This window comes from Lagopus leucura, unplaced genomic scaffold (assembly GCF_019238085.1).
Source record: "Lagopus leucura isolate 7727_CA_CO unplaced genomic scaffold, USGS_WTPT01 Super-Scaffold_100030, whole genome shotgun sequence".
Taxonomy (NCBI): domain Eukaryota; kingdom Metazoa; phylum Chordata; class Aves; order Galliformes; family Phasianidae; genus Lagopus; species Lagopus leucura.
In genome coordinates, this window is record NW_024962281.1 from 4,477,830 (window position 1) to 4,504,056 (window position 26,227).

At 43.0% G+C, this 26,227-nt stretch overlaps 1 protein-coding gene across 1 annotated transcript in view; it reads right to left on the bottom strand.

Annotated features, from left to right (window-relative positions):
- Positions 1–26,227, bottom strand: part of ADAMTS2 (ADAM metallopeptidase with thrombospondin type 1 motif 2) — a 168,302-nt gene that overhangs the window by 89,632 nt on the left and 52,443 nt on the right. Inside the window, exon 3 of the mRNA XM_042881583.1 lies at positions 16,675–16,831. Coding sequence (XP_042737517.1) covers positions 16,675–16,831 — 157 coding nt within the window. The remainder of the gene's footprint in view (positions 1–16,674; positions 16,832–26,227) is intronic.

Consider the following 26,227-nt stretch of genomic DNA (forward strand, 5'->3'; position numbering starts at 1 on the left):
GTGTCTTGCCCCAGATCACTTACCTTCTGGATGATGGTTATTGGTGCAGGCAATAGCGTGGGTATGGGGATAAAGAAGCCTTCTCCTAAACAGATTTTGTCTTCCCATAGAGCTAAGTTACACAACCACACAAGTGAGGCTGCATCACTTTAACTGCAGGAGGTTACATTAGTACGATTTCTGTATTTACATAAAGATGAAGACGAAGGAAAAAATAATCATCCACGGGAACAAAAAAGTACATCTTGATTGAAGGATGGCTAAGACAATCTGATAACAGCGTATGTGTCTAGAAAACATTGGCACATGGAAGAGAAGGAATTTTTTTAAAAGAAGAAAGTGGAGGAGGGCTACAAAGGATAGATTGTGAAAAATTATTAAGCCTAGACCCAAGAAAACATTTTTAAGCAGTGAGATCATTTAGGCTACAATGTAGGCTCCGAGCGCAAACTGCTGAATTTCTTTCTCTGGAATTTTTATGTAAGTCTGACCAACGTAACATGGGAACTGGTGGCACGTGGGGTACACAAGGACATGAGAGATTATTTCCATGGTAGATAAATGATACTAACAGCACTAACCAATGACTTCAGAGATCTGAGGATTTGGCTTCTGAACTGTAAGAGACAATAAACATCTCACATTCTAACCACATTTTTAAGGTTTTGCTTACAGAAGAAATCATAGTTCAGACGGTACGCAGAGCAGTACAGGGCAGAGAGTAAAGAGGAATCATTTGTAACCATCACAAAGCATGCCTCTACAGGGAATCCTGGGTTTCTCTTGGTTACACAGGAATTATTAAGTACGCTTCCTGCCTATCCAGTCAAAAGGACTGAATTTGCAGAATGGAAAGAAATAGGCTCTCAAAATGAGTAAAATGTCAGAATACCAGCCATCCTGAAACAGGTTGGGAACAGTAAGACAAAACTGTTTTCAAGGCTTCTGAACTTGTTTTCAACCAATTCAGTGAACCAATGTCTCAAAGCAGGTAACAAGTACAGCCAAAACCAACTCATAGCAAGGAAAACGCCTTCCGACTGAAGGCTCCTCCGTGCTCACAGAGAGCAAGGTCAGTCTGTCTGTCTGCCCGACCAGGAACTCAGCGCCTTCACGACAAGGCATTTGCACCCAGCTTTCAACATCATATTTTCAATGGTTTGTTGTGTTGGTTTTTTTTCCTCCAGTTAACTAGAGATCATTTTGTTTGGAAAGTTCAAACTACCTTTCACTCCTGCTATGATAAGAATAGTTAAAGCCAGAATAGGCTCTGATTTCAACCAAAATGTATTGTACTTTTCCAGATGAAAAGATAAATAACAATAAAAGCAGAAGCAGCCAAGAAGATACACTTTTGTGGGTGGTCTCCTGCAAAACTAGCAAAAAATAAAAACACTCTCCAGTTACATGTCTATATTCAGTCATGTTTGCATAACTTTTGCATTTGGAAAGGATCTTTCATATTTCAGGAGAAGACGGTTCTACCAAGGAAAAACTCTTTACCCAGTAAAAAGTTCCTTTTGTATTCTTCATTTTTAGTTTAGAACAGAAAGATTTATTTTGTTCAAAACACAATCCAAAAAACACTGAAACTTGACTCTTATCAAACACAATCCTAACAAAGCTCTTGAGAACAGTACATCCTTGAGACCCTGGTTTTGGCAGCTCTTGTTCATTCAGGCTTCCTCCTGCTTCTGTTCTTTATCTTCCAGTTTCATCCAGGTGGAATTTGATAATACTGGCTGTTTGCTTTGCATTTCTAGATGGCCAGAGGTCTCAACATCCCCCTGGTGCTTTGGACCACTCCTTAATGGAAGAGCACTGGTCATGAGGTAGTCAGCTTGATAAGCAGAATAAATACACAGCAGCTGCCGTGCTCTGGAGCAAGTGAGTCTGCAGATGCCATGCACATACCCAATAAATTTGAGATATCCTCCAGTGCTGTCTCACATGTGCAGAGCATGCCATAGGCTTTCCTGAGCACATTCAGTAAGATGTTGGGTTTGCAGTGCGAGGGGAGGTGAGTGCTGCAATACACAGAGTTCACACACCTTGCACATAATGGCCCACACACCTTGGACACTGCAGAGGCCCCTCAGTCTAATGACAAATAGAGCCTCGTTTGGAAAATTCCAGATAGAATGACTCCCACAGCTAGATTTGTCCAAGTCCCATTAAAATGCATAAAAACCCAGATGATACTGAAAATCTTCATGAAACTTGATCATTTTGCCATAAAGATATGGACCTCTTACAAGATACAGCTAAATCAGCAAAGAACAACACTTCAGATTGGAAGGCAGATTGGAAGAATCGAGTTTTTTGACACTGCTTAATTAAGCTATGCTGCTTTTCACACCAGGACTGCCAGCAGAAGGCAAAACATATTGTGCGCATGCAGTTCTCTCCACAAGCAGACACTAAATGGCACACTCCTTCCTTGCTGCCTCTCTCTGCTTCCTGCATCCCAACCCTGCCCATCGACCTCCCCAGCAGGAAATCAGCGTGCTCTGAGCCTCTGAACCCTGCAGTTGCTTTTCCTCAGCTCACAGGTGGGCTGGGCTCCACCGCCACCCAGCCCATAGGATCCAATGGAGCCTGACAGCCCCAAGGACAGGGCACCACCTGTACTAAGCAGGAAAGTTCTCCCTTGGCAAGGGCTTTGTGGAGCACCTAGCAATGAAAGTACCTGCAGCAGCCATGTGTCTTGCCTTTGCTCTGCCCAGGAAAAGCAGATCCCGGTGTGAGCTTGCATGGCACTCCCAGCCAGCCCAGGGCATCCAAAGGGAGTAAATCCACCCTGAGCCCTTGGCCAGATTCCAGAAACATCCTGTTAATCCCTTTGTGGTTTTAAAGAATAAAAAGCGAAATGAAATTAAGGCTCCTCATGACTTTGTTATTAAGGCAACACTGAGGGGGAGAAGCAAGAGAGGACAGTGGCTATGGGTGTATAGGGGGAGCTCCCAAGCATGCAAGTGCCTTCTTGGTTCTACCCTCAGGATCCATGAAACCTCCTGTGATCTTATCCATAGAGACTGAAAACACTGCTGCCTCCTGGGCACTTCCAGAACTTGAAGCTTGCTTTGAAGAACTTGAACATTTTGCCTTTGTTGTAAAGGAAGCGAGAAAGGTTTTTACACATGGCAATGATTCCTGAAAGAACAGGGAGAAAGATCAACGCTTTGGGCACTGACATACAAGTAAGCACGTTTCCTTTCAGCAATAAGACAACTCTCAGATTCTTTTGCTTGGGTTTAATGTACATTCTAAGGTTGGTGGAGCAAGGATTGCCTCTTGTTTTTGTGTTTCAAGGTAAATTGGCCCATGGATGTGAACTACTCAGACCTGCTAAAAAATACTAACATTCTCACAGCAGTTTTGCTGTAAAATGATCATACACTAGAAGAAAAATGAGAGCCTCATGAAGCATGGCTACTTGGTACACAGTAGTCACAAGATTGAAGAGTTATGACTGGTTGAATGAGAACTGTGGGTGAGAGACCTCAAAGATTCTGGCAAAGATCAAGTGCCCAAGGTATCCCTCGGAGATGTAAATCCAAGTCTTGGATGTTAAAGAGAATCAGCTGGATGAAGCGGAGAAGATGAACTGGAAGCGCAGAAGGGTAACAAAAGAGATGAAAAGTAAAAACTTTGGACAACTATAAGTTACACTACAGAAGTCAAAGTAGTTTTTGTCAATTAAGGAAACATACAGCATAGAACTATTGAAATCAGTTGAGCCATTTTTCAGAGAAGTGAAGCAGAGGGATGAGATGAAAGTACTACTTGAACACACAGCAGTGATTTTTGGAAAGCACTGTGGGAAAGGAAGGCACTGTGTATGTCCTGCAAATTGGATTAAAACAAAATATGAACATAATAATGAGATCAAGGACAGTGAAGTTCATCTCTCAAAATAGGGCTAGAGAAGGAAAACTTAGAAAATAATTCAATTAGAAAGCATCAGGAAGGAACGGAGGCATGATTAAAAGAAAAGAAACAACTCATGGTGTCAACACTGCAAGGCAGAACAAGGCTAAGCATGCGACATGAAGGCATATGACAGCCACAAGCCATGAGCTACGTGATGAATGTACATCTGTTGTGACTGTAAGGTCTGCAGAACAGCATATGAAAGCGTATGGAATAGAATGGTAAAACCAAGGAAAGCAACTGTGTTTACCAATGGGCTCCAATAATTTTCTCTGTGAGCTATGAATGAGTCTGCCTCCCAGCAGACATAAAAGGGGTCTCCGGAAGAAGAACTGCATGCGGTGATTTCACTGGGAATGCACACAGCCAGGGCCTCCGTTTGATGCTCAATTTTCAAGGCAGCTTCAGGTTATATGGCAGCTCTGTCGTGTGCAAATGAATCTCAAAGTAAGTTAAACTTCACAGGTACAGACTGAAGCAGACAAAGGCATTTTGCAGTTCCTTGATATTTAGTCTCTGTGTTTCCCATTGCACTGGACCAGCTCTCACTGAACCCACTGCGAAACTCACCATTAAAAATATCAGTACGAATGGGCTCAAGTGCATGGTTCAGCTGAATGCTACACACTGAGCAACTAATAACTTTTTATTACAAAGGCAGCTCCCAGAAAATACATTGATATAAGGTCTGGGACAGTTAGCTATCAAATAATAAGCACTGCTTATAGTGAGTTTGATAGAGACACTAATTTATTTGGTGGGAACACAGTTCCACCTCACACTGCAAAGTGTTGAGTCCCCCTTAGAGAACTTATTAAAAAAAAAATCTTAAGGAAGAAATGCGGCCTTTTAGCTCAGAGATTCTTCCTCCCAGAGAATCTTGGAAGTGTCCAACCATCCCCTTCAGAACAATCAGGCTTTCCAGTCATCTGACTTGAGACCCCTGAGGACAGTAAATCCTACCAAAACACGATCAATCTCACCCACTGCAAATCTTCAAGGTTCAGACACACTGGTTTTCTTTCAAGGAACTCTGCCTTTGCCAGTCCTTTCCAGCAGGATTTCAGCAGCACCAAATACCATCTACTCCTCTTCAGGCAGTCTGATAAGAGGGTCCCGGATGGAACAGCATCAGTTGGTTACTATGAACCGAATGAAAGGCTCTGTGGGTTCAGTCAATGCACCCTTCCTCACATCCCACCACTACTACCACACTCTTGAAATCCATCAGCACCTCTAGGGGAAGAGAAATAAGAGTAGCTACAACATTTTTACCACCACCCTACCTTTATCACACAGCCACAAACAAAAAAAGCCAAAATTAACCCTTAGGTGCTTATAAAACTCCCTTGAATTTCAGCACAGGCTTTATCCTGAGTTTCCTTATGTGTATTTTGTTGCTGTGCTGTCATCCTTAAGTTCTGCAGTAGGCTGACAGATTTCAGCAGCATTCCAAAAATATTCTGCTTCAGCAATTTGTGACCTGCAGGTCAACATCTGAAATGCTACAATGGGTTGCCATGGAAGTGTCAATACGATCAGTCTCTCTGCACACATGAAATTGTGATATCCAAGAAAGATACCTGGAAATCTAGAAATTATTCACCTTAAAGCATGTGGGGAAAAATAAAAAACCCAACAGATTTACCCCTTCTGTTGTACTTTACACTGGAGTGTTTCAGGGCTGCCTGGGTCATTCACTACCCAAGAGCCTTTGGGCTGCCCTTTTCTAACCATCTTTTTTTTGCTTAACAAGGCTCCAGAGATTATGCTTAAAGAAAAAAACAAAACAAAACTTCAGCTTGCGAGAAGAATATAAAGTTAGAATAAATGATTTTCAGTCTGCTCTTTATCAGTACCTCCTCAGCAAGGATTGGGAAATGGCTAGGTGAACTGGCAGGAAGAATGGCCAGCCAGTCTGTGAGCAAGGATTCAAACCCAGATTTAACCTACGGCCTTCAGTCATGAGGCATTTTAAACTCACATCCCTGAAAGAACTGATTCCTCAGTCTTCATACAATTCAATTTTTAATGTGTTTAAAAAAAAAAATGACTTTTTTTTTTTTTAAAGAAAATCTACCTAACAAATATATTCAAGATAGGAGAGGTTTGGCACATCCTCAGGCAGAGTGCAGCAGCAGAGCCCAGCAGGAGGCAGATAGCAGAGAATGCATGGTTACAAGAGGACTGGGGACCAAACTGCTGCTCCACTGCACAAACAAACAACTGCAACTCATTCATTGCTGTAACAGCAGCATTCCTCTGTAAAATGAGAGCCCTAGAAAGAAACCCAAGAGGATGAATGGATTCTGAGACATAATATAGTAACGTTTGATTAGACAACCAGGATTGCTGCCCACTCAGCAACACAAAGCACAGCAGTTCTCAGCACCTATTAACTTCATCCATATTAATAGCAAGTCAAGGGCAATTTCTCAGGTCACTATTCAGCTACTGCTGCTACCAGTTACATCAGATGCTGCCACATGAAGCGACCTGGATGTGCTGACCTACGAGAGAAGGATGTTTTCAAAATGTCACTGCTTGCCACATGCAAAGACCTGTTCAGAACCCCATGGCACTTTAAAGCACACCGTCATTGAGATTCTTCAGGAGATAAAAGGAGGGGGAAGAAAAACCAGGCATAGGAAACAAGATCATGAGATAATGGAAGATAATTCATATTTCTTTTGAAATTAATAAGATCTACATCACCATGTGAACCCTCTCTCTCTCCTGATTTCCCTGTGAAGGGGATATTGGAGAGGTACTGGGATGTGCATCCCAGAGGAGCTGCTCCAGGGCATACCACATTTCTGAGTCTCACACAGCAGACACCTTAAGCACCTTGAACAACTGGTGTGCCCCTTCACGTACAACAGGGGAAACCTCTTGACAGAAGAACAGACATGGACACGAAGTGCACGGATATCTGGTATTGTAAATTTCAAAGCAGCTGTACAGAGAAGCTACCATGGGGCTTTTTCTTTTTTCAGGTTACTTTTAGGACAGAGCAAGTCTCATGTGTGACTCATCCCTGAGATAAAAGAATCCCTCCTAAAAATATTCTTTAAATAATCACCTCAACCTTCACAAAGCTATGATTACTGAAGAAATACTGAAGTATTGCAGTTTCAAAAAAAAAAAAAAAAGTGTTGTTTTGTTTGTTTTTTTGACAACCTGTACTGAGCAAACCCTGCCCTATGGAGCAAAGCCCAGGGAAATGCATCATGTTCCAAGGACAACTGCTTTAAGCCCAGCAGTGCTGGGGCAAGTGAGCCACATCCCACCAGGCTCTGCAAGCAGGAAACACTGCAGGGGATGAGGATGAGCTCCAAGGGCCTCTGCTCACACCTCCTCCCACTGCTGGGTCCTCCTGCACCGCTGCCCTCCCTTCCTTGCACAGTGAGCCCACAGCACCACAGAGTTTTGCTGAGAAATCTTCTACCTGCAGAACTACCAGCTCTGGGGCTGAGCTGAAACCCATCCCTAACCCCCTCACCATCCAGATTGTGATTAACAATTCTTCCCCTTGAAAGCACGGCACAGCGCTGGGCAGGCAAGCCATGCCAGATGGTCTGTGCACACAGAGCTGGAACAAGTGACTGCACAAAAACTCACAGATAAAAGGAAAAGCAAAGATGCAAACCAGGCTTTTAATCAAAGAACCTGCAGAAAAAAAAAATAGAGCACAGTTTTTAACCCACTAACAAGCACTGCAGTTCCAAGAGCAGAGACTTCATACCCTTCACATGGGATGGGGGTCTCTGGAAACATGCAGCCAGTGGAGGGCAGGATCCCCACAGCCACGGAGGTAAGCAACAAAACAGTTCAGTTGCCTGCCCATCACACAGCCTCCAGCTGCATCCTTTTTAGCAAGAGCCCCCTGAAACACAAGGGACACAACCCCCAAGACAACAAAATTCATATTACTACCTGCAAATTTTCACATCGGACTTCCTGCTACACACCCCGTTGGGGAGCAAATACTTGGAAAGATAATTACAGGTCCTTTGTAATGCGATCATTTAGAGGGATCGGCCTGAGTTCAGAATTTGCATTAAGTTCCTTCTGCCTTCAACTCGTTCCATTGTTTCAACATAGTGTTTCTGTGCTTGGTAGAAAAGCACACGTTCTCAAGAAGAAATAAGTTCATTGCTGTGCCAGAGCACACATTTCAAAAGTTTTGAACCCGAAGCTTCATCAGCTTCTTCCTGGGCTGAGATCCTTTTGTCTTTTGTAATTTCAGGAAAGCACTGGGGAAAGGAGACTTGCACAAGCCAAAATGAAAGTTAGCACTCCTGCTGTTTATTCTTCAAGTGAAAGTTATTTTTACTTAAAAAGCCCAAGCAGCCCCAGGCATTGCTTATGGAATTCAAAACACAAAAGACACAAATAAACAAACAAAAGTTAGAAAATGGCTGGAGAAAGATGTTATCCAACACCGGCTCCAGCTATCAGCACAGCTCTGGGCAGTGGGCACCCGCCCCACACTGACTATTGGATCATCACAGGTGCATCTCTGGCCTCTGCCGCTTTGACACATTGAAATGCTCTGCCTTTAACTGGAAGTGAGCTTAGGAGCAAGAAAGCATTTGCTTATAGGAACACATCCAGAGTACAGTGGCCACCATGTAATTTAATCACTGCAGAGGAGGCCAAAATGATCGCTCTTTTCTCCCATTGGGTCTAGCAGCACTATCAACACAGCAACCCTTCCAGCATCGCCTCTGCAAGCAGTGAGGCACCAGCAGCACCCAGCACCCCGCCAGCAAGCAGCAGAGTTCACACAGCTGAGCACAGTCAGAACCAGCTGGAATACTTTTTTAATCCTTGGACCACTTCATAAGGCCGCACATGTGGCTCCTCTGCAAGAGATGACAGAAATTTCCATGTCTGAAGGATATCCATCTCCCTCACAACTCCAGGCTTGCCCATTGCTTTCATTTGATGACGCCTGGAGCTTTTTGCCTGATCAAACCACTTTATCATCATTATCATGGACAGCAGACAAGATTTACGCCGCTTTCAGTCTACAGCAAATGTTTATCAGCTTCTTCTACTCGAGCTGACTTCAGTGACGCACACCAGATGCTATTTTGCATATTGTTATTAAACACAGAGTTTGAATAATCCCATCGTACAAAACACCAAGCGGTACACGCTACCCATGTTTTTGAATTCTCAGCTTCAGAATCCATTTCCTAAGCAGAGATACAGCCTGCAGAACGCACTCAGTTGTCAGGACAGAATATTAAGGTCTTTCTGTGAACAAGTTTCCCCTTTTGTGCCTGGCAGAGACATCAGAACCCGCTGGATTACTGCCACGCTCTGTCTTCCTCAGCAGGTTGGACAACATGAACGTAGCTGGTAAATAAACAGCCCCCAGCAGGATGACACTTGGTGGGAAAACTCACAATCCATGCAAAACTGCAGAAGTGTGTGGGTGTGCACATACATTTCCATAAGGAAAAGCTCCACACAGGCCAGCAGGAGGCTGCACACACACACACACACACACACACACACATCAGTACTCGCATGGGAAGGCGAGGTTTGACTTCTGAACCGCTGCTCCTATGAACTCTGGTCTGACAGCAGGTCATTACCAGCAAAGGACAATATAGGCTTTCAGTACAAACAAGGTTGATGCTACCCTTGTCCAAAAGGACAGTGTTTTGTTCTCTTGTTCCTCCCATGAGGTTGTGAGGATAAAGTCATTAAGTCCTGGGAGATCAACAGGTGTAAAAAAGCAGAATAAAGCAAACAGTCATGAAAGCTGTTAAATGTTTTGTCTCTATAAACGTATCTATAAACAAGTGAGTTTTGGCTAAGAATAAACATAAACAAGCGATTAGTCAAGCTTAGTTTCACACACCCCTTGTGCTGAATTAATTAATAGAAAAATGTAAAAAAAAAAAAAAAAAAAAAAGTATTTTCCCCATGTTTTTGAGGGCTCATCTGTTAGAACCATTTGTATAAAAGCTCTCGATTCATGGACCAGCTTTATTATCATTTCCTTATATTTAGCAACACTCAGTACATTTGGTAATATTCAGCTCCAGCTGTAAGCTGTTTACAGCAGTCACTGAGAGCCTTCTCATGTTTTTTCAATATAGCAGCAAAGCTAAAATGAACGTCAGTTGAGAATGAACTGAATATTATTTGTTTAACTGAAAAACAATACAAGTGAATCACTGATATTTCAGTAAGTACAAACAATCAAGTCAAACACATTTAATTATCAGAATCATTGATAAGAAGTAGAAAGCATCAGCAACAAGTTTTTATCAGTAAAGGATGAACCCACCTCCAACCAGAAAACATTTGGCCTAAGAGACATGTGGATACAAATGCTACTGAAGTCAGTTTGACTTCACTACCTGCTTGCAGCTAAGCATGCACGTAAATGCTTCCTCGAAGTCTGCATGCATCTCCAGCTGTCTAACGAGGATGGGAAGGGATGAATATAGAAATGGAAGTCCTTAATATAGTATCATTATGTTCCTGTACTCCTTGTTTAGAAGCCATTTATTAAAGGAATGACTGTGGTTTTGTTGAGTGCATTGAAGAGGGGCCAGGAAACCACAGTGGAGCCAGCAGCACATGGCAGCGCTCTGCTCCGGCCCCTCTGCATCCCCCATCGCATGCAGCATCCCTGAGCAGCTCCACGCTCTGCACATGGCTGTGCTGCCCCACCACCTTCACCTGTGCACAGCAGGATTCTGTACCTGCTGAAAGTAAACAGTGCTGCAGCAACCACAGCATTTGATGACAAAGCACGTCCAACTTTGGAAAGTGATTGTTAGCATCTGGAAAAATAAGTGTTGGGGGGCTGTTTTAATTGACAGCAAAGACCATTTGAAGCCACAACACAATTTCCAAAACACTCAAAAATTTTAAAAAAGCCCACTGTAAAAGCAGCCAACAGTTTTATAGCAGCCCTGATATGCATACAATATCACCATGCGTCTCCCATTACACAAACACTTCCCTTCTGCCCCTAGAGAAAAAAAAAAACAAGAAAAATCACTCATCTCTGAGAAAGATTCAAATAATGTTCAGAAAATAACTAAATCTTTTTTTAAAAAGCATTCTGTTCAATGATCCCATTACATGTTTATTCCCAGCCAAAAGAACAGCTGCCTAGAACAGACTGGGAGGACAGGATGGGTACAGTGCAAATCCACTATGGGGTAATGCATGCATCTATGGGAGAAAGTTCCATTAACTCTGGGAAAAAAGTCTATTCCCTCTAGTACATGCCAAGCATGTAAAAATGTACTGCTCATTAGCATTCAAGTAATCATCCCAGATGATTTATTGCATGTTTATGAAAAATGAATCTTCAGATTTACCCAAGAGTTTCACATAAGTGCCTTATTTGCCTGTCCTAGCAAAAAACTGCTTCATCAGCCACATCTGTGGTTGGGAAGGGTGACATCCAATGGCCTGAGAACCCTCTGGGACTTCTTTTTCTGAAGTGCATAACCTCACTACTTATTCAAGACCTGAAGCACAACTAAATTCTTGATCTTTCTCTTCCCAGAAAATCCCCATGAATCTGCAATGTGCAATTCAGAGAAAACCCGAGGCAGAAGAGAGACAGATGTATTTATCATGCACAGATGATGTAGGAAGGAGAAAAAAAATACTGTCATCAGTGCCTTACTGACTACAAAATAAGGAACAGCAATTAATCAGCAGGAGTACACTCTGAGAGGAAATATCGATTGAATCTGGAGAAACTTTGGTGTGCTGAAGGAACGGTTCCTCTGCAAAGGTAACCAGAAAAGTTTCTGTAAATTAGAATGGCACCCAGCCAGCCCACAGCCAGTCTGAGTGCTGCTGCAGGCAGCCCAGCAGAAATGTGCAACAGACTCACGTTGGTTTCTAAAGAGTAATTTAAATACATTAGTAAATCAATGACATTGGCAGTTTGATGGACTATGATGGAGCAGTCCTCATCTGAAACATCATCTTTAAAACCTGCAAAGCTCTGGCAACTGAGCTTTTACAACTTTACTGTGTTGTTTGTTTCTTAAACTTTATCTTCCCTCCCTCACCCCTCAAACAGCTTCTAGTGTGTGGTTATCCCAGCTTACACTGACAAGAGGTTTCTCTCCTGCTGGACTGGCCCTCAAACCCTCTGGACTCCCCAGTGTCCCATCAGTGTGAGAAAGAAGAAAGGCTTTATTTGGCCCCTCTCAGCCACAGAGAGGCAGGAAGTGTCAGTAACGTGGCTGAGGAGAAGCTCTGCTCTACGAATGTACAGATATTATACAGAAAGGGACAGTGCTTTTCTTCAACAGGAGCGACCAACATTTCTTTCCTTTTACCTGACTGGCATACACTTATATCTGGAGGGGTGTTAGCCACCCTGAACTTAAAATAGGAAACAGTGGTTGACATTTAGAGAAAAGCAAGACATTTTTGCCCCAGGAAGTGCTCCACAGGGTCATATAAAGTGATCACATCTTTCAGCACCAAGTCCTACCTCCCTGAAGATCTGACCTCAGGCAAAGCCAAGCACTGCTGTGAAAGGAGCTGGATCCACCAGGAGATGTGCAAGTCTGCCCAGCCTGTCAGCCTGGAGTGCATTCTTGTTGGGACTTCTGTCAGGTTGGACTTCACCATTCCAAGGGATTTCATTTGCAGTTAAAGAAAGAACAATCTCCCTGCCTCGAGAACATCTAGAGAGTTACCTTGTCTTCTTCAGTAATAAACAGCTCTTTGCTAAAGTCATCCTTCATCTACACAGTAAATAAAAATGTCAACTGAAATGAGTTCCTGTTTCTCAGCAGTCAAGCAATACAGTAAAACTCAAAATAATGTATTTAAACAACGATTTTGAGAAAGAATGCAGACCTTAAGGAAGTTTTCATATAATCATTGCCTCTCAGTTGATCAGCATAAAAAGTGATTTAGCTGTGGATAGGATTTAGAAGGCTGATACTCAGATCATCTTTAGAGACAAAAAAAATCAAGACCTCATCAAAACCATTGATTCCATCTCTCTTCACTTAACACCTAAAGAACATTTCCAGTTAAAAAAACCACAGCTTCAAGAAACAAAAACAATCCTCCTCAAGTTTGCCTGTTTAATTTTAATTCTATTGTGTAGGTAACCTTACTGCTATCAGGCAAAATTTCTCACCTATTTAAGAAGGAATTCAACTGGAAATGCTAAGATTTTCAGCTGACTATTTTTACCTAGAGGAAAATAACCTATCAGACGCATGCAAACAGCAGAAACATACTTGCTAGTCAAAGCTGGGTTTATTTCTACCATACCTGCCATACATCAACCAGGCACGATAACGTGTCTTTCCAGAAGAATTAGCCCAACTGAGACAGCCATAGTGAGCTCACATGGACTTTTATGGCATAATTCCTTAGTTTTAGTTGCCTAAAACACAAGGCTTGGGTTTCTCCAATACATTCACAAACTGTATTGTTTACAGAGGCAGAACAGGTAGAAATGTTCCCTTTATGTTGTAATTCTCACTAAGACCATGTAGTCCTACACCAGGCAAAATGCAATGATTCAGGCTGCCAAAGCAAATGTTTACCTGGAACAAAGAGTGGGAGAGATTGAAGCATTTACAAGCAGCTCATATCTATCTTTCTAAACCCAAAAACTCAAAAATCAAACCCTCTCCCAAATCTCCCAGGATTTTGAAAGATGTTACCTTCAAAATTGTGGAATATTATATACTGTGATGTTCTCCATTTTAAGATATTTAGATAGAAAACCAAGTTTTTATCAACAGTTAAGAGACAGAAGCTCCACTAGCGGGAAAAAAACCTCATTCCATATTTATATGATTCCTGGAGGCTGATCTTTATAAATAGTCCAACCATTACAATTCATCACATGTAAATTCATGGGACTTGGCAACTACGTCAATGTCTCCAGGGATGATGGAAGAGGAGGAGAGCTCTTGGCTAAATGGGTTAAACGTTCTTTTATTTTTTTCCATCTCTTATTTATTTACTATTCCTTTATTAAATAGAAGGAGCATGCTGAAAGCGATTTCTTAAAAGAAGCCCATTGATTCTCTCCGAGTGTTTTGGAGACACGTGCTTACCAATACCCCACACTAAGTATTCTGACACTCATTCAACAAAACTAGATGCATTCTGCAGAAAGACAAACTAGAAAATAAAAATATTTTTTTCCCTGAAAAACATGTCCTTTCTAAGACTGTTGCCCATGGCAAGTTAGGAGTGAAAAGTCAGGTTTAATAAGAGTACAGAAGAAGAGCAGTTTCAGAGTAGCTGTTCATTTTCTTTTGTTGTTAAAGGCAGAGAGAATCCCATGGCGCCAAAACAAGTGCAGTAATTTGTGGTTGCATTCTGCTTTTCCAAACAGAAAAACTAATCTTTATCAATTTTACAAATCAAGAGAGGACAGGTGGAGGGCAGATTATTACTCTCTGCATTTGTTTCCGTATTCTAAAATGTAAAATAAGAGAAACACGACAGTTCCTACCTAGCACAGACACCTGCTGTTCCAGACACGGTCAGTGCTACAGCTCAGCTTTGCTTGTGGGAGTTCAGCCGCACCTTTGCTTTGTAATTCCACAGTGCTGGCTGACAGCTATTATTATTTCGTGCCTTTGCACCAGAGCTTACAAACTCCAGGCCATGCAGGCACACAGCGTGGTGAGGCCCTGAGGAGGCCCAGCAGCAGAAGGCTGCCAGCATCACACACCGCCCTGCAGCACAGCTTTGCCATCAGTCCCACCTGGCAGTCCGTGTGCAGCCCCACCAAAAGCTGTGATCTGCAGAGGCTTTCAGACACAGCTGTCAGAAGAGCCTTTCTCTTGCATGCCAGTAACTGAAGCTGATCTACAATTTACACTTCGCTGTGTACCAGACTCCTACTCCTGAGGAATATTTACCATCCGAAAACAAAAACACTGCCATAAGGTGTGAATAACATCAAGTCCTTTGTTTAAGAGGAAATACTGTGACTGCCTGATATTCTCCAACACTGCAATAATTTTATAAAAACCTACAAACAGAGCAACTTGCACCATATGATTGCGGCTCTCAGGCCTGCCACCCCCAGCTCTGCTCCAAAATGAGCACAGAGGCAATCAGAAGAACCCAGCACAGCACTGTTTTTGGTCACAACATTCATTCTGGTCATTCTGGTGGCCAAACTGGAATAAAGTCAGATGGTTACAATTGTTTGCTTCTTTTTTTCTCCTTCAGATTAACTTGGATATTGAGAAGTTTGCACTATTGTGTACACAATTACACTATTACCCTAACACAGATGCCCCTGTTTGTTGCAGGGCAGTTGGCCTTTAAGAGTCCCCTCCAACACAATTCTACAACTCCAATTTCATTGCCTACTCTCCATGACTGTTCCTCCATGGGGCTTGGGGAGATTAATACATGCAAGAGCACTGCAGAGCTTTGATAGCACGTTACAACATCTATCTTTTGAAAGTGCATTCGAGAGAGAGATGGATCACCCAGAATATTACTGCAGAGGAAAGTCTAACACTTTGCATTATACCTAAAACACGCTGCAATAGGATGATTCTAGGGTGCAGCAGCAAATAACTCTGTTGCTTGGTGCACGCATTTGGAGCGAAAATACACACAGCTTTTTGTTTCCTGTCAAACAACCCAGTTAATTTTGGTGTTAAAGCCAGTTGTCATAACATCCACTTACAAGGTTTGCATCCATTATTTATTCACCAAAAGAGGAACTATAACTAAAAAGAAACAGAAAATACTGCATAGAAAGATTGCTTATGCTTAGATCTTTTTACTCACAACACGATGGAAAGCACAGCAAAATGGCAGGGTAGCATGATCTTAAGCTATGTAGAGTAAGGGTCTGCTTGGATAAAAGAACAGAAAGCACAAAAATAAATTGGGGAGAGAGAGAAAAAAAAAAAAAAAAAAAAAAAAAAAAAAAAAAAGCTGCTTACCTTCAGAAGGCCTCAGATACACAGAAATCTCCAACAAAACCCCCCTGCATCCACTGCTAACCCTTAAATGAGGTCTGGGAAAGGGTGGATCCTGGTTCCTCCCCTTCTGGTCACTCAGGTGTATGCAATCGCCTGGGCTGGCCTTGCCTTCCCACCAGGTGCTCAATCACTGGTTCAAGCTGTGACTTAATATTCTCTCCACACTACTGCTGTCTACTCCATACATGTTATGTTAAATTTCACAATCAGAAGCATAAATAAATCCATAAATAAATCCCAATAAATCAGAACCATAAATAAATTGTGTTCATATCAGAAGATGCCATTATTTCACCACTGGGAATAAATTTAGCCCAGTGAAGTCACTGACCACAAGAAGCCCATGTATCATGTTCAGCACTGGGGTCCCTGCTGCAGCTTTGCAACACAGCCTTTGGAAAGGCAGCACTGCTACCTGTCTGAGCAGATGGAGCACTCGTGCAATGCTGCTCTGTTCACCACCCCCTTCTTCTGCTCTGCCACAGGGACTTAGCTGGCACAATGACTTCATGCTGTGTCTAGAGCCAAGAAAGCTCTTTAAAGCATACAAAGCTCCATCAACCTGGAGATAGTTTTGGCTGCTACAGAGCTTGCTTATCCCAGATAAATTTCTGAACTGCTTCCCTACCTTTTTGCCTACAGAGGAATAACACCACTTTGAGGATAGCAAAAACAGTCCGCAAGCCACCTTGGCACGTCCCTTTAGTTACACTTTGTATGTCAGCCAGTATTAACATTTCTGCCTTACCTTTGTACAGGGTATCTGCGTCCTCAATTGGAAGCTGCTTCTTGGCAGCTGCTCTGCGATAGACCACGTGTGTTCTGCCTCCTTCCTCCTCCTCACGAGTCCCCTTCTCCAGAGGTTCAATGAAGAACTCGTCCTTGTCCGTGCGAATCATGCCAGCCTGGAGGAACAGGGCAGAGATCGAACATTTTGTGTTACTGCACACCCAGCTGACACTGTGAGTAAATAGTTACAGTATGCTTAAGCACACATTAGTGTCCTCTAGAGAGCAATTAGGATGCAGAGAGGAAGCCAGGTGAATTCCTTATTAGAGCAAAATGAAGTTCCATTTCCCCGACTTGACAAGAAAGGACAAAAGGTAAAACCCTGAACCAAAGGGATTTCTCCTTAAACCAGATGAGCGAAGCACAGGTCTGAGAACCTGTCTAGGAAATACCATCTCAATTAGAAACCAGGTACAATGCAAGTTAATATGACCTTGGCTATCTGTCAGCCACAGACTGCTCCAGTGCCTCCTATCTGCTAAACAGAGGATGGGGTCAGTGCTGTAAGCTGGTCCTGATGGGCAGTTCCACAGCCAAAAACTGTAGTCAGCCTTTTTGTTCAGAAGCAGAACAGAAGTGCTACAGATTACATGCAGGCAAATAAGCGCAGAGATTATTTTCCCCTTGACACAAAGCGTTGCACTGACAAAAAAAGAGAAATAAAAGAACTCTTTCAAGAATTAGCCATAGCTCCTTTTGAGAAAGGTGCCAGCAGCACTTCTGCTAAGAGAGAAAAGCTTATTCAGCCTGGAACGGCTGCCCTGGTATGGAAAACTGAGACATTTACACTGCTGCAGAGCATCTCAGAGGAACATCATCCCAATGATCCTCAGCACTGAGCACGGCAGGGAAACCACCACAGAGCCTGAACACCTTGAAGAGGTATTTCTGTTGTTTTCATGCAGGTGGAAGGACTGGGCACCGCGGTGTTCCACACGTGTCTCCCACATGCAGCCCTGCCCAAGGGCACAGGATACATTGGGCAGCAGTTCCCTGCAGAGCTGGTTGGCTTCAGTCCATTTTTCTGCATATATTTCCAAATCTGTTTTTGAGAACTTCAAGTGGCAAAAAGTTACCGTGTAAATTGAAAGCCTTACTGTTCATGTGGAATAACTTTAAACTGTTAAAGACAGAAAGCCAAAATGACCTTCAGAAGAACCTCCCTCCTCATCACACTCCTGCCACTCTGCCCACTGAGGACACCCAACTGACAGGACTGGACTGGGAGCTTCTGGATGTGATGACAGTTCTCAGGACCTGTGCATCTGGGACCCCCAGCCCTGCTGGGAGAAACTCAACCTCAGGCTTCCAGGAGAAGCAGTTTGCCTGCCTCAAACTCAGTACCCTCACTTGAAACAAGCATCATCTAAAACACCCTTACCATATCCCAGCAGTAAAGTTCTCATACAACTCATATTTTTCCTTCTACAAGCAGCAAACTGCATTTCTACCACTATAAATACAGTCTGTTCTTCGGTTCACTCCTTGGAAAAATGTCAGGTTCATTTGTCATGTCTTAACTCACATTAGGCAAGATTTCCAGTCCCAGATTTCATGTATGTAATGTATACAGAAACAGATTGAAGAGGAAGGATTAAAGAAGCAAAATTATATCGAAGCAATTTAAACCAGTGCCATCCTGCCTGTAAGAGAGGAAACTGAATTTGAAATCCTGTCCTGGTTCTTCTTATCTAATTTAGATTCTACATCAGGCACAGAAAAGGTGAGACAGGCTCAGCAGCTGAAGGCAGCTAAAACAAGCAAGTGCTCAACCCAGAGAGACAGCCACTGATATTCTGGAGTGTTTTGAGGAGTACATGACAACTTCAGAACCGAATTACCCTTCATTCTCCTTTTAATACTTATTTTACTTGTACATATGCCCACATTTCTTCTGATATTGGATATTATATCCAGCAATGCTAAAGTCTTTTAATGAGAAATACACAACTAAGGATGAAGAAGGAACAGGCATTTGCACACTTACCTGCGCAGCATACAACGCACGTGCCATACACATGCCCAGGAGAAACACATGGACATCCAATGAAAAAACAGGATTTTGCTTTTAGCAAGATGCTTTGTTGAAAACATGTTTCTACATATTTCTGGACTTTTTAAACCTATTATTAAACCTCAGCAGCTAATGCCAATTCTTAATTGTTCATGCATTGTTTAAAACGCAGTCCATACCTGCAGGACGTGCAGAGGGATGTGCCAATGAGAGCCTGGAGTTCAAACCTTCCATGGAAATTACCAGGCAGACAACTTCTGTCAGATCTGATCTACTGCTGGTTTTAGAAGAACAACTTTTATAATTGTGTGTATTTGGATCGTAAAAGAATTATATATTTTTCTATAGATTCTACACAGTTTTTCAATTAGCCAATTTATTTTTGTGTCTTAAGTTGAATTAAGTAAGAAAATATGGCTTTATTTAAGAGTTTAAGAAGAAAATTCATTGAGACTGCAAGGCAGAGTTCCCACAGCAATCCAAAGTTCAAGCCATCTGCCCAAGAGCATACCCACAATTATACAAGACCCATTCACATGGTACTCCTGCATTTCTCCACTACGCAATTCCTTGCCAGTTCAAGTGAGAGGTTTAACCTCTTCGTGTTCATTTCTCTACTTCTTAACTACCATAACAACAGTCTTGTAGGATAATTCAAAAGGCTGACTTATGTTTTTTGCCAAGTGCTTTGAATTTGAAAAGCTCAGGATGAATTGCCTCACGATTTTGTTCTGATAAAACTCAGAACATCTCAAAAAAAGCCACCAGGAAGCTGCGATTGCTTGCAGGCACCAGGTGTTGCATTGTTTGAGCAAATTTGTGCCTTCCTTTCAATACTGGCTAGACTAAGAAGACTTGAGAACAATCTTGGGTTATCCTCCATTTACTCCAGGCAATGTGCAAACAGAATTAAGCCTTTCAGTTCTCAGTCTCTTCAAGTTCTGGGCAGAACAGCTCCCAGAAGCTTGCAAGGAACTGCTGCCAGCACTGCCCCGGTCTGTAATGCCCATTGCCCATCCTGGCAGTGCTGCTCATGCAGGCTCAGGAACATGCCCATGGTGTCCCCTCACAGCCACGCAGATGCTGTGTTACACAGCCAGGAGCAGGGCCCAGCCTCTGTCCCACCAAGCCTTTACATCCTCATCTTCTGGAGCTTCTAAGTTCAAACTAAAGTGAGTGTGAGAATATTGCAAAATAATGATGGCAGCTGTGACTGTGTCCTGTGACTAATAAAAATACAAATTAATTGAAAATGCATTTGTCTTTGGAACACAATGAACTGTAGCAAAGAGCCCATAAAATCCCACTATTTCCCAAAGCAGGACATCCCCAGGCCTTCCATCCAAGGGTTCCCAGAACCCAGCAGCAAATTACTCTAGTCAGGCACTGCTTAGCACTCATTAATATGCATTAAAGGCAGAAGACACTTAATCAAAAGGAAACTGCAGTTCAAAGAATCAAAACCTCTGCAAAGGTTAGCAGGGCAGTTATTTGGAAGTGAAAGCCACTCAGGAAAAAAACCCGTAAGGATGGCAGAGTGACTGCCCTGTCTAATTAAGACAAAGATTATATTGATAAGCCACAAATGAGTTCATAGCAACACAGGGCTGGCATTAGGGCTGCACTAATCTCTTTGGGGGGCAATAGAGCTCCTGTGCCACTGAAGACCTGCCAGGCTTTCAAGGACCAGAGGATCTACAGACACCCATAAGCGTGAGGATGGCAGGGGCTCTTCCCTACCTGCCCAGCTACACAGGACAAGGCCACCCCTCCCCACGGGACCTGCTGCCCCATCCCCGCAGCCAGGCCTCCCAGCAGCTCTCCACGCACAGCTCTGTGTTGGAGCAGACCTCACCTCCTCAACACCCCGACCCCACTCACATTTCTAAAGGCATTCTTTAAAAGTGTAATTTGATGGAAAAACTGCCTGGCATATTTAGGATCTACAGAAAATCCCGAGTTTTAGAGCTTTACCTCCTGTGGCTAATTAAATGTGCACTCAGTGAGCAACTTAATTGTCTCCTCATTCCCATTCCCATCACAGCTCCTGTTCTAGGCTGTAATGAAGCAACCCATCTAACTGCTGCTTCAGACTCCAGAGCTTCAGCCTATCCTGTAACCGCAAGTTTAATTAATGTTCATTTTCTTCCTCATTAGTACTGCTTTACAAAGTTTCTCATTGCCATATAAAGGCAGATTTACTTCCCAATCTCCAGGCTTGTGATACAGATATGAAGCTAAAATTAAATGTGAGCAAACCTGAAATTAATAATAATTTTTACAAAATCTAAATGTGTGCTTATTTAATTAAATCTACAACCTACAAAACCAGAGTGTTTCATAGAAAATGTTTTTCTGTAAATAGAGAGTTCTGGGTTTTTTGGGGAGGAGTATTTGATTCTGAAAAAGTAATTGCCACATAAGGCAGAATTTGGTTCTACCTGTGCAGAGCCAAATCCTAAATACAGCCCTGAACTTCATGGAATCCTCCTTGACACCAAAGGGAGGTTTGGGCTATCTGACCGTTAAGCTGAGTGCTTGGTTAGCAGCCTGCACTCCCTATGATGTCAGTGAATCCTCCAGAGGGGAATTTGCAGTATGGTATCCTCCCAGCAATCGATTCTCAGAGAAGCAGGGACAGGAGATTTGCATTTCACTGTACAGTTGCCAGAAAACATTCTGTAAATGACTCAAAAGAGAAAATATTTATATTTGCAGGACAACAGATCAGACAGGGACTTATTCCACTTCTATATCAATGTGTCTGTGCTCTAAATACACTTCATTGCTTTACATTTGACTAAAATTGGAACTAATATGGCACTTTCAGCAGAGAATCTGAAAGCAAATTGAATGTGTTCTTCTTATTTATGATCCTTCTCTGGGTCTTTGAGCTGCAGGAATGGGCTTTCTCCAAACAGTAACAGATGTGTCCACCCAGCACTGAAGTGCAGAAATGTGGTTCGTTCAATTGCATTACAATGGACCTGACACATAAAGATCTCAGATGACCGAAGCGAGATCACCGAGGAAGCCTGGGTATAACCAAGGACACAGCACAGACCTTCCAAACTCATTCCATCCCATATGGGATTTCTCAACATTTCCAGTTCTGCAATTTATTTATTCTCAATCATGAAGTATGTTGATGTAGGAGCAGGCACGCTTGGCGTTTTGTTTCTATCTAGGTTCATTTATGTAGACAGTAATTACAAAAGAACCTTATGTCATGTTTACATTGGATGCTTTGAGGATATGCCTTGACTTACTGAAGCACTGCACTTTGCTCTGAAGGAGTTGCACCAAACCCTTGGAAGGTGGTGCCCCTCGCAGTGCTGTGTGCTGCTGCTCTCCTACACCGCACTGATTTGTTCAGTTCCAGGCAGGACGTAGAAAGGCAAAAAGAGAAAAAGATGTAATTGAACATGTTTTTCTTGCTGTCACCCTAGAAGGACTATTTTTCAGCTTTTATTTCCAAGTCAACTTGTGATTAAGTTGCTTTATTTTCCACATTTCCTCAGAATAATTATGTATACAAAGAGGAGTTGCATAGATAGCTTGATAAAGAAGCAGAGCTGTATGAAAGCTGCATGTTTCTTAGTGTCCCTATTCATCCTCTGCAGAATGGAGTTAAGGTCACATTTTTAATGCATTTGGGACCTACTAATGAAAAGCAGCACGCAGAAGAGCCATTTATACTGAGTGCTTTCATGACAGTCTGCTTTCTCACAGTCCTTGTAGCACAAGGGGGAAACATAGGGGCATAAGGAAGATAGAAATACAGAAATATGTGTCTGTATGCTTCCACTGCTACTGAAAATAAAGTTTTGTCCGTGGAGCCCAGCTCAGTCCCAACTACTGCAGGTGTGATTAATAGCAGCAGCGAGACAAATTTGCAGCCGATATAACCCGATGCTAACAGACATGCATTAGTTTATAGTAGATGAGAATCTGGACTCAAACCTTGCATATGAATGCCATAACTCATTTTGAGCTTTTAAAGGGAGGATTTGTGGTTTTTGAAGAGATGCAGCCGTGGGACAGCCTGTGCCTCTGCCCCACAGCATCTGCCGCTGCACTGCCCGCTGCTCCCCTCTGAATCCTGGCACCAGGGAGGAAGGCTGCGTTTCCAAAGTTTAACCACAGGGAAACGTGGCTTTATGCAAAGAGAGCATCTGAAGCAGATACAGCCTGCAGAAATGCAACAGAGCCTCAGGAGCGGAGAGAAGCCCAGCAGGATCCTGCAGCTGTGCGGTGACACAGCACTGCTCCTTTGGCAGGTTTTGGCTCAACCTTTCTGATGCTTCCAGGACCAACAGCTCCAAAGAGCCAAGCTGCCGGGCCTGGTACAATTCTGGAGCTTTTTTTTTTTTTGCTTTTTTTTTTTAAACAGAGACCAGCAGTTTTTTAGCTAAAATAATGTTCCAGCAAGAGCATTTTGGAAAAGACTGTAGGTCTGAGGTCCCCAGGTACGTGTAATTCCAAACGAGAAAGAGGTGAGTTATTAAATGGCTGTTAAGGATGAAAATGATAAATGCGGCAGATCGTGCTGACTCAGGGGATTGTAAACTTGATTGCTGCTGTTGCAAGCAGGGAATAGTAAGTGAGGTTCCCTGCAACAGAGTTTCTCAATTTTAATCTTTCAGAGGGGAAAAGCGTGAATATTGAGTCCATGAATTTGCTAACAGCAAAATCCAAAAGGATTAACTTTTCCACTTCAACACAAGGAACCATTTGAAATAAAGCATTTCTGAGGTCACTCTGACAAAACACGCACTTGAGTTCTACCCTCAGCAATAAAAATGGATTGCTATTCGGCAGGAAAACAAAACCAATCCAACTGGAGAGCTCTTCAACTCAAATTCTCACAAAATGGGGTGGCTGCTACACAAGTTTCTGTTCAAAAATACATTTCCTTAAGGCACAAATCACCCCACACTGAAGCCAATGGGTGTCACATCCATAAATCTCAAGGCCAGGATTCATAAATGGGTTCATAAATATTCAAGCAGTTTAGTCTGACCTTCTGTGTGAGACAGGCCAAAGACTTTCACCAGAGCCTCACTGCAGCCTCCCAAAAACAGACACCATCAGAATGCAGCAGGGCTGGATCAGGTCCATCAGTGGGTGGGAAACAGAGTCTAAGCCTTTGCTATAAGTAAACAAGATAAAAGACCAAACACTGGAGGGAAAGGATTTACTGTATTTAAATATATATTTACTGTATTTGTATATATACATACATATACTTCAAAATGTATTCATGTAATTCATTTGAGCAGAAACATCGCATTTAAAATAAGATTACTTTAATGCTTATAAATATCCTGACTCTTCCCTGTAGAAGATGTCCCTGCAGCACCATTTCATATTCCCAACAAGCTGCTGAATGCCGACTCCAGGGCAGCTCGCTGCTGAAGCAGGGCCACCCCGACCTCCTCTACCTCTGCTCTGCTCTCTCCAGAGAGGGCATGGCAAGGAAGATCTACCCCCCATCGTGTCCTATGAAGATGTGCACCTTGAGAGACCCAGCGCTCCCTGGACCCCAACTTCTGATGTCAACCAGTGCAATGAAAGCCGGATCCCTCACAAGTATAAAACTACAGTGAGGAGAGAGCTTGCACATCCTATTGGCTCTGCTGTGCCCCACAGCCCAAATCCGGCCATGGGTTGGCCTCTGCAGCTCCTCATGGCTTAGGAATCAGACAGCCTCCACCTGCTAAATGTGATTTTTTCTTAAAGTGATGCCTGTGAGGGTGAAGGAAAACAAAAGCTCCAAAGAGTTTACAATAGCAGGGACTTGTATTCCTCTCTGCATCCCACAGACAGGCTCATTTAACCTTCCTGCTCATGCTCCACATTGAAGAGATTAACCTGAAAAGCAGTTATCCAAATGAGAGCTTGAAAACTAATGAGAGATGAGCTTTCAATTTTATCCTGTGTTCAGTCCTGCGCTTCCAGTACAAGATGTCAACAAAGTGCAAGATTCAGTACAGAAACTAAAATAATTAATCCCTGGAGGAACATGCTGATTAAGAAGGATTAAATCAAAAAATTAATGTGCACTATTTGCCTATATGACAGAGGAAAGGAGGCATATGATAACTCTCCAGCATCTGAAAGCACAGAGGAACACGGGTTGCTGATAGAGGGAAATCTTGGACATATTGGGAAAGAAACAAAATAAAAACTCCGACAGAAATTTCAAGCTGAAATATTGCGGACAATCTCATGCAGGTTAAGAAGGAAAAATAAACACCTCAAAAGCTTGTCCACAAGAACCTTCAAATTAATATTGCTCATTCTTTGCATTGCATGAGAACCTAGAGATTAAGGATTAAGGTTAGGCATTGTATGAAAAGAAGAGCATCAGTTGAGAGCAAACTGGGCTCAGGTAGCTGGGCAGCAGCTGGGTACATGTGCTTAGAAATGCAAAATCATGAACGTGAGCTGGACCTCTTCTGAGAGCTCATTCTCTGAGCCAAGGGAACCCAGCTTCTTCCAGGGCTCTGCTTCATCCCCATCCAGCAAGGCAGAGGGCAGCTTCAGGCAGCTGGCTGTGGCTGGAAGGAAGCTGGAGGCTCTCCATCCCTCCCTTCGTGCACCAGCCACAAAAACAGATGCCAGACAGACCACCCAGAGACAGCTTGAAGCCAGCTCCTGGCTGCTACAAGTGAAATAACTGCAGGTGGAAGTCCCGTGGAGGGGTAGGGTTTATTTGCACGCTCATATAACAGAGCAATGAATCCATATGGAGATCTGAATGTAAGAAGGCCTCTTAGGAAACAGTAGGAGGATTTGGTGCTCCTGGTCATTTTGTGGGCACTGAGACAGATGTTCTGGATATCAGACTGCAAGCTGAAACCAGGAATTTTGTTGTGGCACTGCTCTAAGCATTCCCAGCCCCATGAAAGGACAAGTAAGATAGGCAGTGCACAGCTGAGAACATGAGATATGGGTTCAGGGGGAATGGAAACAGTTTGGACTCAGCAGGCATTGGGAAGACTCCGGAATGGATAAAGTCTGCACAGGAGAGATCAGTTTCTCAGATGTTATTGTGCTGCATGCTGAAAGGGCTGTAAAGAATGTTCTAAATAATAGGAGATGAAGATGCAGAAGGGTAAAGGCTGATGTGCGCTGATAAAAGAACGTACCCAACACTCAGTGAAAAGAGGACAGCATGAGGACACTAATGACAGCAGGATGGGAAGCACATGGAAACCCCTCCCTGCAGGTGGAGAATAGAACCTAGAATTAACTCAGATTAACCTTAACTAAAAAGCATACAGCATCCCTCTGGATTCAAGTTCTGGGTATAAATAGGAAAACAACAATATAGCGTGATACTGTCAACGACTTGATCAGGATAGCAACAGAGCTACAGTTGTTACAGGGAGAGGACAGGAAGCACACCGTAATGGGAGATAATCCAGCACCCCGGGGACTGGCAAATTCTGTCCTGGGCAGAGCTGCTGAGCATGACTCTGTAGGTGTCACC